The 18,255-nt window shown below is 39.3% G+C and overlaps 1 protein-coding gene across 2 annotated transcripts in view; it reads right to left on the bottom strand.

The window, feature by feature from the left end:
* LOC126253437 (eukaryotic translation initiation factor 5B) overlaps nt 1-18,255 on the bottom strand; it is a 432,003-nt gene that overhangs the window by 214,684 nt on the left and 199,064 nt on the right. For both annotated transcript variants that reach the window (XM_049954783.1, XM_049954781.1), the window contains exons 14-16: nt 13,092-13,268; nt 6,676-6,757; nt 1,076-1,257 (exon numbers count right to left, since the gene is read on the bottom strand). In XM_049954783.1, the coding sequence (XP_049810740.1) occupies nt 1,076-1,257; nt 6,676-6,757; nt 13,092-13,268 (441 nt within the window). The remainder of the gene's footprint in view (nt 1-1,075; nt 1,258-6,675; nt 6,758-13,091; nt 13,269-18,255) is intronic.

Below are 18,255 nucleotides of genomic sequence, written 5' to 3'. Positions count from 1 at the left end.
TTACCTAAAAGAAAAAAACAACCCAAAGAGCACTATCACAGTAATAGAAAGCAGTATACTAACTGACTATTCTACGAGTCTAAGCTCTCAAAAATTTGAACAGTAAGGCACACAGTGATGCTGAAAATTTCTCTTGCAGCATCTGCCACTTGAGTTGGTTGAGCATTTCCATGATGTTTTCATGCTTGCTAAATAACCTGTAATGAAAAACAGTGCTCTCCTTTGGATCATCTCTATTCCTCTGCCAATCCTGTCTGACAAGGATCACAGACTAATGAGCAATTTTCAATTATAGTTCAAACAAAATGTTTGTAAGCTGCCTTCTTTGTGGGTGGACTACTCTTCCTGAGGATTCAGGCAGCCAATCTCAGTCTGGCATCTGCCTCACCTGCAGCAAGTTTTATGTGGTCATTCCAAGTTAAAAATTTCTTCACACACACACACACACACACACACACACACACACACACACACACACCCTTCTAGATGTCATAAGTGACTGCTTCCAGTGACTCTTCTGCAATCGTGTAATGATAGAATACTTGGTCTTTTTACCTGTTTAATGCAAAATATGTTACATCTATCCGTGGGCTTCCATGGCCAGTGTCATTGTACACTACTAAAACAACTAAACTGCTGACATTTCGATCAATTTACTGCGGTCCCCAATTTTTATCCAAAATACATTACATTTGTTTATGTTGAGAGCCAACCTACACTCCCTGCACCTAGTGTCATCCTACTGCAGGTCTTCCTGCATTTTGCTGTAATTTTCTAGTGTTGCGCGCGCGTGCAAGCGAGTGTATATCTGTCCGTTTTTCCCCCTAAGGTAAGTCTTTCCGCTCCCGGGATTGGAATGACTCCTTACACTCTCCCTTAAAACCCACATCCTTTCGTCTTTCCCTCTTCTTCCCTCTTTCCTGATGAGGCAACAGTTTGTTGCGAAAGCTTGAATTTTGTGTGTGTTACAGTGTTAACAGCATGACAAGGCATATTGCTTAGGCTACAGACAAAATATTTTGAGTAAAAGCAATATACAATTAAAAACTTCAAAACGTTATTTATCATTACTCACTGGTATCTTGGAAGTTCGCAGAAATTCCAACAATGCCTCAAGTGAGCCAAGGGTAGATGCCTGCACATACACCCCTCTTTCAGCAAGCTTTATTTTGCTTAAAGCTGAACGCAATTCTCTTGCAACTTCATCTCGCAAGATGTCCACTTCATCTGGCTTTTGTGCAACTAGCAAATTGAGCCCTATAGAAAAGAAACAGAATAAACTGATACATCATCACAATATTTTATTTTCCAGGCAGATTAAAATATGCCACCATTAAACCTCTTTATAAGAGAGGTTTTAAACAGACTTAAATAATTATCATCCAATTTCCCCACTGAAATCTCAATTTTCGAAAAGAAATGTATTGAGGAGTAGCCTCAAATTTAAATAGGAACTATTTACTTTGGACATCACAGTTTGGATTCCAGAAGGGTTGCTCAATGAAGAATGCTGTTTGTATGCTCGCTCACCAAGCATTAAATAATTAAATAATAATAATTAAGTAATAAAATATTGACAAGTGGTATTTTTTATCATTCCAATGCATTTGATGATTGTGTAAAACACATTGGTTTCTTAGAACAACTTAAGTTTTGTGCAACTGATGGCTTTACACGCAACTGGTTTCCATCATGCTTAAACAGAATACAAATAGTTGGGCTGAATAACGCAAGCACTGTTAGATAGCCAGAAAATTTTAGTGACTGGTGAGGAATCACAAAGGGAATCCCATAGGGTTCAATTTGGGTCCACTTCTGTTCTTTAAAATGTAAATAACCTTCCATTTGACATTCATCAGCCATAGATGGCCTTTTCTGCATATGACACTAGGGCTATAATGGACCCCATAAAAGAGGAAACAATGGAAGCAATTGTTAAAATTTTAAAGAAATATTGAATGATTCACTGAAAATGGACTCACTCTAAATTTTGAGAACACACGCTATATTCAGTTTTATATAATACAGTCCAACAAACAACTGATGTAGCACACGAACAGATATCAGCAAACATGGTAGAATGCTCCCCAGATTTCTGGCTGTATGTACTGATTAAAATTTGAACTGACCTGCTAGAACAACTACCATTGCTATTTCTATAATTTTTAGTCTTAAAAATAAACGAATCAACACCCTAACAAACTTTGCAGATTTCCACTCAATGTCTTAGGGAATAATTTTCTGGAGTAACTCATCACTTAAAAGAAAGTATTTTGTAGTCAAAAGTGAGCAGAAAGAACAATATGTGGTGTCGAATAGCAGTTTTGTGTGTGTGTTTGTGTAAAATGACTCATTCTACAAAGTTCCAATTTTAAAAAGTTGTAACTAAACATAAGAAGTTTGTTAAATTATAAGCTGAGCTTCTCACATCAATGCACGACAGTGAAAAATCTAAAGGCAGTTGTTATTTGTGAGTGGCACCCATATCATAGCATCTTTTGAAAATTACAGAAACTGAACAGATGCATCTTGGTGGATGTGAGATAGTGTCGCGTTACAGAAGAAGTAATCTGAAGAAAGGCGGGAATGGTTACGCATACAGAAAGTGGAATAAAGTTCCAGCCATAGACGTCAGTAAATACTGTACTGAAACCTATGCGAGTGATGTGCTTCGGTAGCAGACTTGGAAACATACACAATAGTAAGTCTGACAATCTATATGCACACAGCAGGAGATTTTCTAAAGAAAAAAAATTTAAGCAATTGGAGAGGACAACAGTAAGAATTAGTAGAAATAACTGGGAATCGACTGCACAGGGAAATTTCAATACACTTTTTATCTCAGATAGTAATGATCAAGGACTTCTTGTGTTACTGATGTCCAGCTTTGGTGTGATCTCCATAGTAACACCCCCAACAAGAACAGGACATACAGTAACAGCAACTGATAATTTATTTCTAAATTCATGTGCCTTTTCAAAAAAATCTGAATCCCAAGATGGTTTTTTGATCATGATGGTCCAATGGCAGCAATGGCAACTATGAAAGAAAAAGGAAAATTTCACAGAATTCTAAATGTTAACTCAGTTATATCTTCAGGATGGAAGGACACAAAGAAATTCAATTATTTTCCCCTTAAGATATTCTAAGTAAATTATGAAGTCAGATTTTCTTTACAATGGGTCACAATAAATCACAGTGGAAGCCACAATATGGCCAGCTAACGACTAGGATCAAAGTACCTTGTGTCAAGAAGAGGTATTTTTATTTAATGTAAAGGGCCAAGCTCTAAACAAGACTTAAAATGCACAATAATCTATTATGTAAAATTCACTAGTATGTAACCAAGAAAACAAAAACCACACACAATGAACAAAAAATTCAACATTCTGAGGAGAGAGCAGAGAAAATTTGGAGCAGTTTTAGGCATTGTTTAACTTAGTAAACCAAAAATATTCCACTCTTGAATGACTGTAGCAGTGGAGCATAGGACACAAAATTCGGAACACTGGCTACTAAATTCACAAAAATCTTTCTAAAAGTAACTGGAAACACTGACAAAAAACTATTCATCAATGGTGGAACCATTTGATGTATTCAGAAAAGCATGGCACACTCCACCACCAGACACCTGTTTTGCCAAATCCTTTATTAGAGGAGTCACAAAAATTATTAGGGACTAAAATGTACTAAATCTTCTGGCTATGATGCTATCTCAGCCAAAGTACAACAATTTTGTGCTAACTTGGTAGCACCATCCTCACATTACCTTTGTAACCAATCAATGAATCAAGGGGCAATTCATGAAAGACTTAAGTTTGCAATAGTAACATCCATTTATAAAAGCTGGAGATAGGTCACCGACCTCAATGGAAGAAAAAGGAAGTAATGTATGGGTTCTTCATTCTAACAATATTATCATCATTTGAGATGCAACACTACTACTTATGAGTACAGATGGGCAAAATGGTCTGCTATAGCCTTGTTGAAAGTAAAATCCCAGCATCCATAAAAAAAAAGTTGGACAGTCTTGTGCAACTCTGTGTTGGATTTCTGTCTGAAAATACAGCCATTCAAAACAGAATTCACAAACACAATTACACACTTTTACATCTATACAACAAAGAACCTTGCACTGATAAACATGAACAAAAAAACAGCTTCTGAAAAGGAAGAAGAATGAACCCTGATACATTCTTAAGATTAATGGAATTAAAGTATAATATGTTAATAGAATCTGATTGAAGGATTATTGAGATTCTTGGGAGAGCCAGCCATGACGAAACTATTCTACCTGGTGTGCAAGGTATAGCGGTTGGACGAAACTATGGGAACACCATGAAAAATGCATCCTTGAACATAAATGCATGTGCTAGCCAAGCCTACAGGTTGTGCTGCGGTATTTGACCATGAAAGGAAGCGGACATCGAGGTCATTACAGATGGAGCACAAGCTCTGATTGTGTCAAGGATGGGAAAGGAAATCAGCCATGCCCTTTCAAAGGAATCATCCCGGCATTTGCCTGGAGCAATTTAGGGAAACCATGGAAAACTTAGACCTGGATGACCAGACACAGGTTTGAACCATTGCCCTCCCGAATACGAGTCCAGTGTGCTAACCACTGCGCCACGTCACTCGGTGACAGCAAAAATCACCTGTGCAATGTCTCAGTATACTGCAAGTGTCAGTTGTGCTCAGGACACTGTTCTGTGTAGTTGTGAGTGCATTGTCTTGGAGTTAAGTGAATTCAAACGTGGGCAAATTATTGTTATTCATATGGTAGGTGTTTCCATAACCAAGATAGCAGAAATGTTTGGCCTCTCAATAGGTGCCGTATTGAAGATTTATACTGCTTACAGGGGAAACCGAAAAACATCATTTACAAAGCCACAACATGGATACAAGCATGTGCTGAGCAATCATGACAGAAGGTCACTGAAGGGGATTGTGACAACATACTAGAGGAGGACATTGCAGAAGTTGCAGCAGAACTGAATGTCACACTCATGAACCCTGTCAGCAGCAAAACACTGCAGAGGGATCTCCATAAGCAGGAAACTGCAGGGTGAACTTTAATTTCAAAACCACTCATTAGTAACCCAAATACTCACAACAGGAAAACATGGTGCCAAAGCCATAAAACCTGGACTATGAAGCAATGGAAGAAAGTCTTTTGGTTGGAAGAGTCTTGCTCCTTGATTACATGTCCCAAAAGCAAAGTAAGGTGGAAATACAGTGATGATTTGGGCAGCCATGTCATGTTGTTCCATGGGCCCCATGGATACTCTAGCAACGTCATATTACTGCCAATGATTATGCGACCATTAGCTGATCAGGTCCATCTCAAAGTACAACGTTCATTCCACAATGGCAATGCTGTGTTCCAAGATGAAAAAGCTCCTGTTCACATAGCGCGCATTATCCAGGACTGGTTTTGTAAGCACAAAAGTGAATTGTTCCATCTGCCCTGGCCACCACAGTCATCAGATATCAATGTTATTGTGACTCTGTGGTCTATGTTGGAGAGGAGGGTGCACAATCGCTATCCACCTCCATCTTTGCTACCTGAACTTCCCACTTTGCACTAAGAATGGTAAAAGATTCCCTTGAAAAACCATACGGGAGGTTTTATCATCCATTCTGGGATGAATGGAAGCTGTTTGGAATGCCAATAGGTTTCCTACACCACATTACCCAGGTAACGTGTTGCGTTTCTGGTGTTTCCTTATTTTTGTCCACACTCGGTATATAAGACAGGCAAATTACCATTACACTCTAAGAAGACTCTAGTAATTCCAATTCCAAACTGGGCAGATGCTCATGTGATGATGATGACTGGTCAGTGGGGAACTCAACTGCATGGTCATCAGTACCCAACATACAGTGACTTTAAAAGAAGTTGTAAGATGATCATGATCGAAAGTAAAACAATGGTAATGGAATGTAGCTGAATTAAATCAGGTGATACTGAGGGAATTAAATTAGGTAATGAAACACTATAAGTAGCAGATGAGTTTCACTATTGGGAAAGTGATATAACTGATGACGGCAGAAGCAGAGACGATACAAAATGCAGACAGGCAATAACAAGAAAAGCACTTCTGAGGTAGAGAAGTTTGTTAACAATTAATGTAAATTTAGAGGGTATGACTTTTTCTTCTGAAGACATTTTTCTGATGTGCAGTCTTGTACAGAAATAAAATATGAAACAGTTCAGACAAAATGAAAACAGAAGCTTTTAAATGTGATGCTACATAGGACTACTGAAGATAAAATAGATAGTTCAAACAACTAATAAGGAGATGCTAAACCCAACAAGGGGAAAAAGACATTCATGGCGCAACATAACTAAAAGAAGTGATTAGCTGTTAATACATCCCAAAGGCATCAAGGCATCATCAGTTTCGTAATGGAAGGCAAGTGTGGGATGTAAAACTTGGACAGAGAAACCAAGACTTGAAACCATAAACAGGTTCAAAAGGATGTATGTTGCAGCAGTTATGCAAAGATGAAGAGTAGCCGCCGCGACCACCACACCAAGAACAACAACTTCATTATGGAATAGAAGCACAATAATAGTCATTACTCTATCATGCACTAAGAGGAAACATATTGCTAATGATGCTTCACCCTTTTACACAACTTTAAAGAGCAAACAGAGTGAAAAGTACTAACCTGCAATTGCTTTTTCTAATTCCTTTGCTGCTATCTTGACACCCTGTGCTGCTTGTATCTCCTTGTACTCCACATATGCATTCTGCAACAGGAAAGTACATATACTGATTTAATATTTCCTCAAACATTACAACATCATACAAAGATCTCTCAAGCAACTTGTAAATTAGCTCAAAAGGGTGGTAAATGCTTCATTTTTCAGAGCAAAATTTCTTCTGCAAATGTAAAATGTGTATATTTCTTTTGCTCACCCACACTTATATTACAGTGCTTTAAACTTGATTCTCATCATATCCCTGAAGATACTCCTTCAAAATGGAAACTACAGAAAATGACTGACTGACTGAATAAGTGAACGAGTAGTAGCAGGAAAAGGCAGGCAGCTAGTGGTTCATTGCCTTGCATGAAATAAGTATGGATTGGAGGAAACGAGACTAAACAGGGATGAACACGGAAAGTCACTCAGGATGTCACGAGAGGTACAGCAGGATAAAGACATTGTGACAAACTGTTTCCTTCCTATAAACACTGCATGGTAATAAATAATCTATCCTGTTAATTGCATTCTACAGTGAAACCCCTATTTTACGTTTTCGTGTGGTCCAGACTAAAAAAATGCAAAATTGAGGAAAATGTTAAAACATTCCCAAAATACAAGCAAAACATACGTAATTTGCAGCACATATGACTGAAACTGTAATCCTCTCCAACACAATATAAAATCTGTATAAGTGAAAGAAATTAAATGTGTAATACAATCTTATACAATAAATGGTGGTAATCAATTTCACCAGTTCTGAAAAATCACAGATATGTAACAGCAAGTAAAAACTCATCAAAAAACTGAGTGGTATCTGGGTACAAGGTAAATGAGCCTTTTCCAACATGCTACAACTATAAATTATATGTCATAACATTCAAAACATGCATTTCTGAGAGATCTTTCCTTTGTGTTCACTCAGAAAAAAAACAAAAATTGATTACATGATGAATTACACCAAAACTGTGAACCACAGTGAAAGACATCAGAATCTAACACATTTGGGAAGGGGGGGGGGGGGGGTGGTGCACGCTTTTCCTTCTGTAGACAACGGCAGTGAATGCAGCATACTCCGGTGACACGAGTGCAGTAACCTCTAATATGTTCCTAGTAAACTTTTCCTTGTTCATTGTGCCAATGGATCCAGTATGTTTCACATTATCTTTTGCAGGAACTGATTTAATCGTGATGTATGGCACTGTGAAGGTGACCAGAAATGAGTCTATCAATTTAACAATCACTACAGCACTGAGTTCATACATTTATGGATGTGTTAGTGACAGGAGAATTTCAGCTGTAGTTAGAACTCTTTACGGAAATGTGTCTGTGGTTGCACAACGTGCGAAATATTTGTAAGGAGGAATAATATGAATGTTATTGGTCATCATTACACTTGCAGCAATATAAACTGTTCTTTTAGGTCCACGCCTAGCCACAAACTTGGAAATCATCACACATACGGAAATGGAAAGCTAAATATTCATTTCATGCTTTGTTTTCTAATCAGACGGAAATATGAAAAGATCCAATACTGCAGAACATAGTGGTATTGCGTTCATAAAAAAAGTCCCCGACTGTCTAAACAATGTTAAAATGGAAAATTTTTAGAATGTAGCAGGAAGCGAACCTACCACCTTTAACTCTGTACGCCACGACATTATTCATTACGCTACAGATTAATTCATGAGTTTTGTCTCTTATGATAAGATCTCTTGAAGCCTTCCATCTCTGATGCTTTATTAAGGGACATTTAATGATGGGGATGATGTGTTTGTGATACATTTTCAATGAACTGCTGCTTTGTAGTAACATACTGAAGCACACGCACTTCAAAGGAAATGAATAATCAAAATGCACACAGTTCACACTGGGAGTCATTCATATGCGCGCGCAAAAATTGGTAGTTGAAAGCCCACTATTGACTTCATTACTGCAAAAAGTAGTGTGCAGTCTACTCAACCCCACATTGAGTGTTAGAAGTGGAGCATTCTGCAATACTGCCAACGAGTGCCATTTGCACTTCAAACTCGTCACTTGCTGTAGTGTAAACACAGCAAATTTCATGATAGTACATGTATACAAACAAATTTTCCTTCATGTGTGGTACTTACTCATACCAAAGAATACGAAATAGCTGGTACTCCAGTGTTCCTCTGCCCCAGCAATTCATTACATTTATAACAATCTGCCTGCCATCACAATGTATTAAACATGACTGAGGACTGCAACAAACACAAACAAGGCATCACCCAACAGTTCATTTAACATGTCCTGTTAATTGTGGTGCTGCAAATAGCAAATGGAGAAGCCTATCTTGGCTGCAGTCATTTGAGGCTCGATATGTTCCAGATTGTGTTGACAAACTCCTAGAAGAAGCACTGTAAGCAAAATTAATGCATGTTAGTGTAGTGCATTCGGAGTATAGTTACATAAATTAAACCTAATTGGAAGCTACGGTCACTCCATTTGCTGTATACCAATCACATCTGCCATACTTTGGATCTAGCCACCAAATAAGCTTCCTGTTTATCACTCTATATGTTAGAAGACACTGCATTAGCATCAAGTCACCATGCCATACAACTACTGGCTGCAGGTGGAAAACAAACATCTGAGATGTTTTAATGTGGCAGTTTTCACCATATTTTGTAGCTTTCTGTTTATTTCACCAATTAGGCTATAAATTTTTCCTATTTTTGAGGTGAATTTAAAATGAAAGACCTCTCAAAACAGCATGTTTTAATGTATAATTTGTCGCAGTAGTGTGTTGGGAAATGGCTCAATTACCACATACATTTGCAAAAGTCTTAAGTTATGTACCCTACAGGGTTACTAGTGCAAAACCTACTTTTTTCCTAATAGGTTTATTACATGAAGTAAAATTTTCAAATTTCTTTCTCGTTTGTTTACAGACTTGCCATCTGGTTATGTCAGTGAATGTTATGAGAGTTAGTAAAATTGCTACCTAGGAGGAGCAGAGTGAAGTTCTCTCACTGACTTTGATTAATAGCTTCTGTGCCTGTTTATAGATTATAATCCAGTAATTTAGGAATTCAAATACTTCGTAGGCTAAGGTCTCTAAACTTATTACGTAGTGAGCTAAACAAAATGGCATGCTCATGTTAGTGCGAAAGTGTGGTGTGGTGTGGTGGCTGCGTTGACTGTTGGGCGATATAACAATACACCAGCCAGTAAAAGCTCACTAGCTAGAAACGACCAACTTTTCTTAATTCTGACCGGGCATATTCTTTAAAACTCAGTGTCTGAATTTAAAAGGTTGACGACTAATATTGATGCTAAATACAGTACATCAGGAATTCAAGATGAGACTGAGTTATAAGTGGCACAAGAAAAGATGGTGACTGGACCCCTTCATCACATATTGGCTCAGTTCGGAACACTTCCTGTCTCCCTCTGTCTCCACACCAGCCTAAAATATTCCTTAACTCCACCACTACTCAGGTGCAAACCATCTGTCTTTTGTGCCACTTATAATTTGTTCCATCACTTCAAATGTCAATAGGAAGAAAACAGGATGAATTCAAGCAAAACGAGTAAGAACAAAGAATCGAGGTCAACCTTACTAGGAAGAAATGTAAAATTGGGGAATTTTCAGCAAAGATCTTTTAGTTTTTTCACAGGGGCTACGAATTTATGGTGTAGATCATGAAAGATGTAAAATCGGCAGTGCTGTTTTTCTGGGCGATGCGTACCCCTAAACTTTTTCATCGACAAAGTATTTTTTTTACGATGTTGAGATCTTGGAAGAACGCCAAAGATTTATTTCACGGACGTAAATTTTTTATTTCATTTTTTCGTGTTGGTAATTGCAATACGAACGATACCAGTGCAGTTTTTGGAGGGAAAAGCAATGCCATTGACTGTTTCAAGCATTTCGAAGCTGCGGCAACCGTTCTCGACAACTGAATTGCTGGCAGCCAGTTCGATAAGCATGTAGAGCCCTCGCCCGCTAATAGTGGGCGATGGTAGTGCTAAACGGGTATGCATACCACATGTATGTTTGGGTGTTTCTCGGCATTGCCTGCTTCATTAGAGCTGTAAAGTCAACTGAAGAGTCCGATACCCCCCCTTTTTTTTTTTTTTTAGTTCTACATGTTGACGTCATGGCTAAAAGTAGACGGGTGGTATCCCATGCCTCAGTTACAAGTAATTTTTGTTGATTATATCCAATGTCAGAGTGCCCTCAAACTTTTTTTTTTTAGAAAAAAAGCACTGAAAATCGGAGAACATAAAATTGAAGTTCCACTGCATATAGGGCTCATTTCTTTGTCCATACAGCATTAACAACATGTAACACACACAGCAATGAGAAGAATAAACAGATTCCATCAGTTTGAGATTTTCACTCTGCAGCAGAGTGTGTGCTGATATGAAACTTCCTGGCAGATTAAAACTGTGTGCCAGGCCGAGACTCGAACTCGGGACCTTTGCCTTTCGCGGGCAAGTTCTCTACCAACTTAGCTACTCAAGCACGACTCACGCCCCATCCTCACAGCTTTACTTCTGCCAGTACCTTGTCTCCTATCTTCCAAACTTTACAGAAGCTCTCCTGCAAACCTTGCAGAACTAATACTTCTGAAAGAAAGGATATTGCGGAGACATGGCTTAGCCACAGCCTGGGGGATGTTTCCAGAAAGGCAAAGGTCCCGAGTTCGAGTCTGGGCCCAGCACACAGTTTTCATCTGCCAGGAAGTTTCAGATTCCATCAGTGTCAATGAGAAACTGGGGGAATTACGCATGCAAAATTTTAGAATTTAGCACTTAATTTCATTTAAAAATACATCTTAAGTAGTTCCAAATGGCTGCACAGGCAGCCATGACAATTCTTTTTTTTAAAAAAAAAGAAAAAAAAATTAATGCGAATTTTTGTTGAAGCTTCAAATTGAAGATCTGTCCAAAATTTCTATGTCCTTTCTTATCAACACATTACTGTACAGTAACTATGGCAGTAAATTAAAATTTTCATTGCTAAAATATGAACTTACAAGGAAAAACATTATGACTACTTTCTTAATCGCATGTTGGCCCACCTTTGGAATTCAATGCAATACAGCAATGTTTCCACGTGGCATGGATTCAAGACATTCTTGGTAAGTTTCCCATGGTACGCAGCATTAGATGTCTACACAGAGGTCATACCCATCTAATAATTTACGGGCTGGAGATTTGTGGTTCCAGAAGTGTTATATCAGGTTCGGTTCTGGTGAATTTGGTGGCAAAAACATCAATATCAGTGCACTACCATGCTGCTCAAACTGTGATAGCTGGTCTTGTGAAGACCCAGTTAGCCTTCTGGAAAGTGCCCGCAGCCTTCGAGGAAGCATCAAGTATGAAGCATCACGCCGGTGGTCAACAATAATGGTCATTTAGTCCACTGCTGTCACAGTGTCTTTGATTACTGCCAAACATCCTATGGACACCCAGATGAAAGTGTCCCCTACAGCACAACAGTGTCCCCATTTGCCTTATTCTGTGGTGCAGTGCATGTTTTGAGCAGCCAATTGCCTAGATGACAGCATATCCAAGCATGACCATCAAGCTGGTATAATAAGAAACATGATTCGTTTGACCAGACAACACATTTCTATTGGGTCATGTTCCAATATCGATTAGCCTGTGCCTGCTGCAATCACAACTTACGATGTCCAATCACACTTACGAATTGTCTGCTGCAGAGTTCTATGTTAGACAATGTCTGCTGAATGGTATACTCAAAAACACTTGTGCCTGCACCAGCTTTGTACCCTGTTATCAGATGTGCTGCAGGTCACCACCTATCCCACTTTACATAGTGGACTAACCTCCAACCTTCACGTTCTGTGGTGAAACATCTATGTTAAACATCTTGTTGCCTGGCTAAGAGTTCTCGGGCTTCCAGCTGGGTGGCGGAAGCCCGAGAACTCTTCGCCAGCTGTATATGCTGGGAAAGCATACATTCACATATTGTTGCCTACTCATTGTTTCACCATCCTTCAACTGCTTTCCAGATATGTTCACAACAGTAGCCCACAAACAGCAGTCCCGTGTTGCAGTTTCCTAGATGCTAGTTCTAGGCGCAATGCCATAAGAATCTGCTCTTTGGTAAAGTTGCTTGCTTCGGTTCATTTTCTCATTTGTAGCCCTTCCAGTCATTAGAATGACTCCCCATCCATCTCTGCTCTGCTTATATAATTTCCCGACAGTATTATGTGCCTACAGTACCGCCAGGTGGCATTCGACTTTGCAGCAGGTTGTGGCCATAATGTTTCGACTCATCTGTTTATATAGTATGTACAAAAAACCATTGACTTTATCTAAATTATAGGCCAGTATCGACAGAAATGAAAAAACAACAAATTTGGATGTAAGTACATACCTTCACACGCAATTCCTTCATGGGCTGCGGCATCAGGAGGGATCTAATCTGCGTCACAATCGGACCATCTGTGCCTGCAAGGACCATGGTGTCACCTTCTCGAAGTCTTCCATTGACTAAAATTGCATCAATAGTTGTTCCCAGGCCAGGTATAGCTTTCACCTCCAAAACTGTTGCCTGTAAGGAAAATTTACAAGATTAGTTGCAGTTTTGAAACACCAGACAGATTCCTTAGACAAAAATTAAATAATTTTTAAAAGTTCAGTTTTGTTCAGAGAAGCCTTCCAATTAATGGCAAGTATTAATAACAAAAACTAGACACCACAGTTTGTCACTGAATACGAGGATCGCCCAGAAAGTAATGTACCACTTTGTCTTTCCTCAGTCAACAACAGTGGTATGAACGTGAAATTTTAGGTATACATTATTTGATGTTTCTGGTACAAGCATGCAAATTTTTCAGTGCCTCTAACCAGCCCCAGATCTAAGATATTTCCAAAATGGGGCAAAAACTCTAGTGTTTGAGATGCAATGTAACACAAAAATTTGAAAAATTCAAAAATATGTTCACTTTGTAGCACACATCTTTCTGAAGAGTTTGACACATATAAACATATATGTTCAAGGAAATGTAAGACATGTTATTTGGTCTCAAGTGTGCCAAAGTGCAGTGCCACATCTAATCGCACAGCTTTCTTCTATTGCACATAACAGTATTTTACTCTGTGGAATTCAAACATGTGTACAACGGAAACCATCAAACCTATATTCAGGACAGTGGGAATTAAAATGTCCTGAGGTGCCCCTGCTGCTCCCAGTCACCGGTTTGATGACTTCTTCAATCCTTAGGTCCCAGCATTTTTTCCTCTCTAATCTTGCTACAGCTTTACATGGCAGGCTTTCCTTTATGCAAAAGGATCTAGTACCTCATCAAAGTTCATCAAACATTTTGCTACATGAAAAATCAAAATGTCATTGTCTAATACTGAAAAAGCCGTTAATATGAATAGTACCAAAGACTGGTATGGTTTCTCAATCTGATTACGCTTTTTGTCACTATTTGCTAGATAAAACAAAATAGGCCTTTCTAATATTGCAGCAATTGTAACATACACCAAATAAGTGACACTCTTTAGGCACAAATGGTTATTATCCACCTCATTTACATAAAAAATGACATAATTAGTAGTAGTAGTAGTAGTAGTAGTAGTAGCAGCAGCAGCAGCAGTAGTAGTAGTAGTAGCAGCAGCAGCAGCAGCAGCAGCAGCAGGAGTAGTAGTAGTAGTAGTAGTAGTAGTAGCAGCAGCAGCAGCAGCAGCAGCAGTAGTATGTTTTATATAAATTTGGAATAGTCATATTCTTCCATATAATTTGTTTGATGTCCCCATTTCTGCTCGTTCCTTGTTCTAACAAAAAATATTGCCATCACTAATTCTGTAACTATTCTTGCCATTGTCAAAACTTATTCTCCGGTTACCTTTGCAAACCCTGCCAGAATCACTGGTTCTGTTATCCATTGTTTATTTTCCAGTTAGGTGTTATTACATGTTCACATATGTTTTCTGCACTATTTCAAGAGAAGAATTTAAGCAGCCGCTAACCGGAGACTGTACGAATGGTCCTTAGTGGTACAGAGTTACGGCAAAAATTTTCTTTCAAAATTTCATTTTCTTGGATACACAGAAGATATTATATAATCTTTCTTAGCTGCTATTCCTGTCAGTCAGTCATTTCCACTCTGGAAGTCTGAATCAATAATAATTATAAAAACAATTATCATTGGCACACCCAATCAACCACACAAAAAATCAGCGATTGGCATTCACCTGTTTGGGTTTATTCGGCTCAGTTCGTGTAGCACTGTCCCCTGTTGTCTGCGGGAAGGTTTTTTATTTCTAGATGCTATGGGGATTCCCCTGGCAGAGACGTCATGTACACTATTGCACGCATTCAAAGATCAACTTAAGATCTGTTCACTAATCAATTTAGAATGTGTTCAAAAATATTCAAAAACAAACAGTCATGTATTTCAAAATCATATGAACAATTGATGGAACCAGGTGCACTGGATGCTAGGCGCTTTGTGGAATAAAGTTGTTTTTCTGCAACGAAGTGAATTTGGGGCCACCTGAAATTGCTGCCCAGAGCAAATACCCAGTTTGACACCCCCCGCTGCCCATAACCCGGCCTGCCTCCGACAGATAGCGTAGCTGCAGCAATGTTTCAAAATGGTTTCTGTAAGTGATGCACTTCAGAGGCAGTTTTGGTAGAGCTCCGAGATTTGCAGCATTCGTGGCAATCATTCACAGCTGTCACACCTGACAAGATCCACTTGCAATTTGAGATGCCAAGAGGCAGCACCATTAATTCTGAAGCATGTATGAACATATTAACCAAAGTCAAAAAGCATTTCCAGTGACTTCAGTGTGATAACAACCCAGGTGGCTGATTCAAAATGATAACATTCAGCCTCCCACATGTTTGAAGATTTCAGAGTACATCACTAAACATGGTTTGACAGTGTCACCCTATCCCCCCCACAGCCCTGACCTAGTTCCCTCAGCCTTCCAGCTGTTTAGGCAGTTAAAGGATGCCACTCATGGAAAATATTTTGAGGACAACGAAGTGATTCACAGTGAGGAAATGGCTTTGTGACCAGAACAAGGAGTGGCATCGACAGGGTGTATATGGCCCTTGTTTCAATGGATGAAGACCACAGGATGGGAAGGAGATAAATGGAAAAATAAGGAATGTAGAAGAAACATCATTCTTTCTTGTAAGCACCTTTCATTGTGTTCAATAAAAAGTTGTTGAAAAAAGAAGTGATGCATTTGCTTCTGATCAACCCTTGTATGCTCAGAAACATGAACAAAAGAAAATCACACACCGAACTGGACAACTGCAAAAACATCAGCCTCCAAATGCTATACTAACAACCATGCCAACAAAATTTAAGAGGAAAGTTGAAATTATGACAATGCAATATCAAGCTACAAAAATACTCATTAACTTCAGAACACAAAGTTAACTCTTCCTGTTGGCAGAAAAGGTTTACAGACTTCCATGTACATAATCAATTGTTCCCTCCCAAAAAGTGAAATGGAACCTTTGAAACAAATATTTGGTATAAAAATAATGGTTTTCAGAACAAGGGTGCAGATCTGTTTCCAAAGAAGAAGTTAATGTTCCAATTTTTTTTTTAAATTTTAGACATTAGTTCCGTAGTACCAAATTGAGGAGCAAATTTCCATGCTCATGGAACCTGTCAGCGCAAGAAATTACAACAGAAAAGTAATAACAGGTAATAAAATGTTTATGTATCCTAAAATGTCCTCAATCTACAAATTCATGTAAATGCAATCAAAAATATAACACCGAAATCAGATTAATTTTTCAAGGAACTTCTCGACCGAATAGTAGTGACCCATGAGGAAACTTTTCAGTTTAGATTTGAAAGCACACGGATTACTGCTAAGATTTTTGAATTCTTGTGGTAGCTTACTGAAAATGGATACAGCAGAATACTGCATGCCTTTCTGCACAAGAGTCAAGGAAGCACAATCCATAAACAGACTGGATTTCTGCCTAGTATTAAATGAGTGAAAGCTGCTAATTATTGGGAATAAGCTGATACTGTTAACAAGAAACAACAGTAAAGAATGCATATATTGAGATGTCAATGTCAGAATACCCAGACTAATGAATAGTGGTCGACAAGAAGTTCGTGAACTTACACCACTTAAAAGCCGAACTGCCAGTTTCTGAATTAAAATACCCTTTGAGAAAGTGAAGATTTACCCCCAAATATAATGCCACACATCAAAAGCAAATGAAAATAAACAAAGTACACACATTTTGTGTCAAACAATCACTTACTTCACATACTGTTCTAAAATGCAGCATTAAGTCTTTGAAAAAGATCCTGAACATGGGCTTTCCACAACAGTTTGCTATCTATCTGAACACCTAGAAATTTGAACTGTTTGGTATCACTGAGGATATTCTCCAACATTGCACACAACATCCTTTTCAACCAAGCAAGTGTCATCAGCAAACAGAAATATTTTAGAATTACCTGTAACTCTAGAGAGCATACCATTTATATAAATAAGGAACAGGAGTGGTCCCAGCATTGATCTCTGGGGTCGTGCCCCACTTGGACCTCACATGATAGCTATTCTCAATACTGTTGAGGATAACCTTTTGCTGTCTGTTCTTAAAGAACAAGTTGCGAGTTATTCCCCTTATTCCATCATGGTCCAACTTCTGGAGCAATATTTTGTGATCAACACACTCAAAAGCCTGGCGAGTGTGACCTGGTGAAAATAGCCTCGGCAACGACCCATACCAATGTTGGGCTGGTGCCTGCTTTCGTGCGGCATGATCAGTCCCAGTTGAACCGCTCTGTCAGGAGGGTAAATATGGAGTTAGATCAGTTGCGTAGGGCGGCCACTCTGTCAGACATTGGATTGGTTGCTGTCAAGGCTATTGATAGGCACGGCCTACACCTCAATATGAAAGGGAAGGGTTAACACACATCCGCCCATCCCTCCCCCTCCCTCCCCCCCTCCCGAGGAAGCAACCGTTGGCCGCAAAAGCCTGAACTCTGCGTGTATGCCCGTGTCCGTCCGTGTGTCCATCGACCTGCCAGCACCCCCGCCCGGGTGGGGAGGGTGGGGAGTCGTTCTGGTCCCAGGAGCGGAGGGACTTGCCTTGGGGGGAAAGGGGGACGGGTGTGCACTCGCGCACGCACGCACATGTCCGTCCGCACATGCGCAGACACAAGCAGATATTTTTGTGTCTGTGTATGTGCGGATGGATGTGTGTGTGTGCGGGCGCGAGTGTCTACCTGTCCTTTTTTCCCCCAAGGTAAGTCTTTCCGCTCCCGGGATTGGAATGACTCCTTACCCTCTCCCTTAAAACCCACATCCTTTCATCTTTCCCTCTCCTTCCCTCTTTCCTGACGAAGCAACCGTTGGTTGCGAAAGCTTGAATTTTGTGTGTGTGTTTGTGTGTCTATCGACCTGCCAGCGCTTTCGTTCGGTAAGTCACATCATCAGGGAAACATTCCACGTGGGAAAAATATGTCTAAAAACACAGATGATGTGACTTACCGAACGAAAGTGCTGGCAGGTCGATAGACACACAAACAAACACAAACATA

Source organism: Schistocerca nitens, chromosome 4, assembly GCF_023898315.1.
Source record: "Schistocerca nitens isolate TAMUIC-IGC-003100 chromosome 4, iqSchNite1.1, whole genome shotgun sequence".
Taxonomy (NCBI): Eukaryota; Metazoa; Arthropoda; class Insecta; order Orthoptera; family Acrididae; genus Schistocerca; species Schistocerca nitens.
The sequence above is the reverse complement of the archived record's forward strand: the minus strand, read 5'-3'. Positions and strand labels throughout refer to the sequence as shown.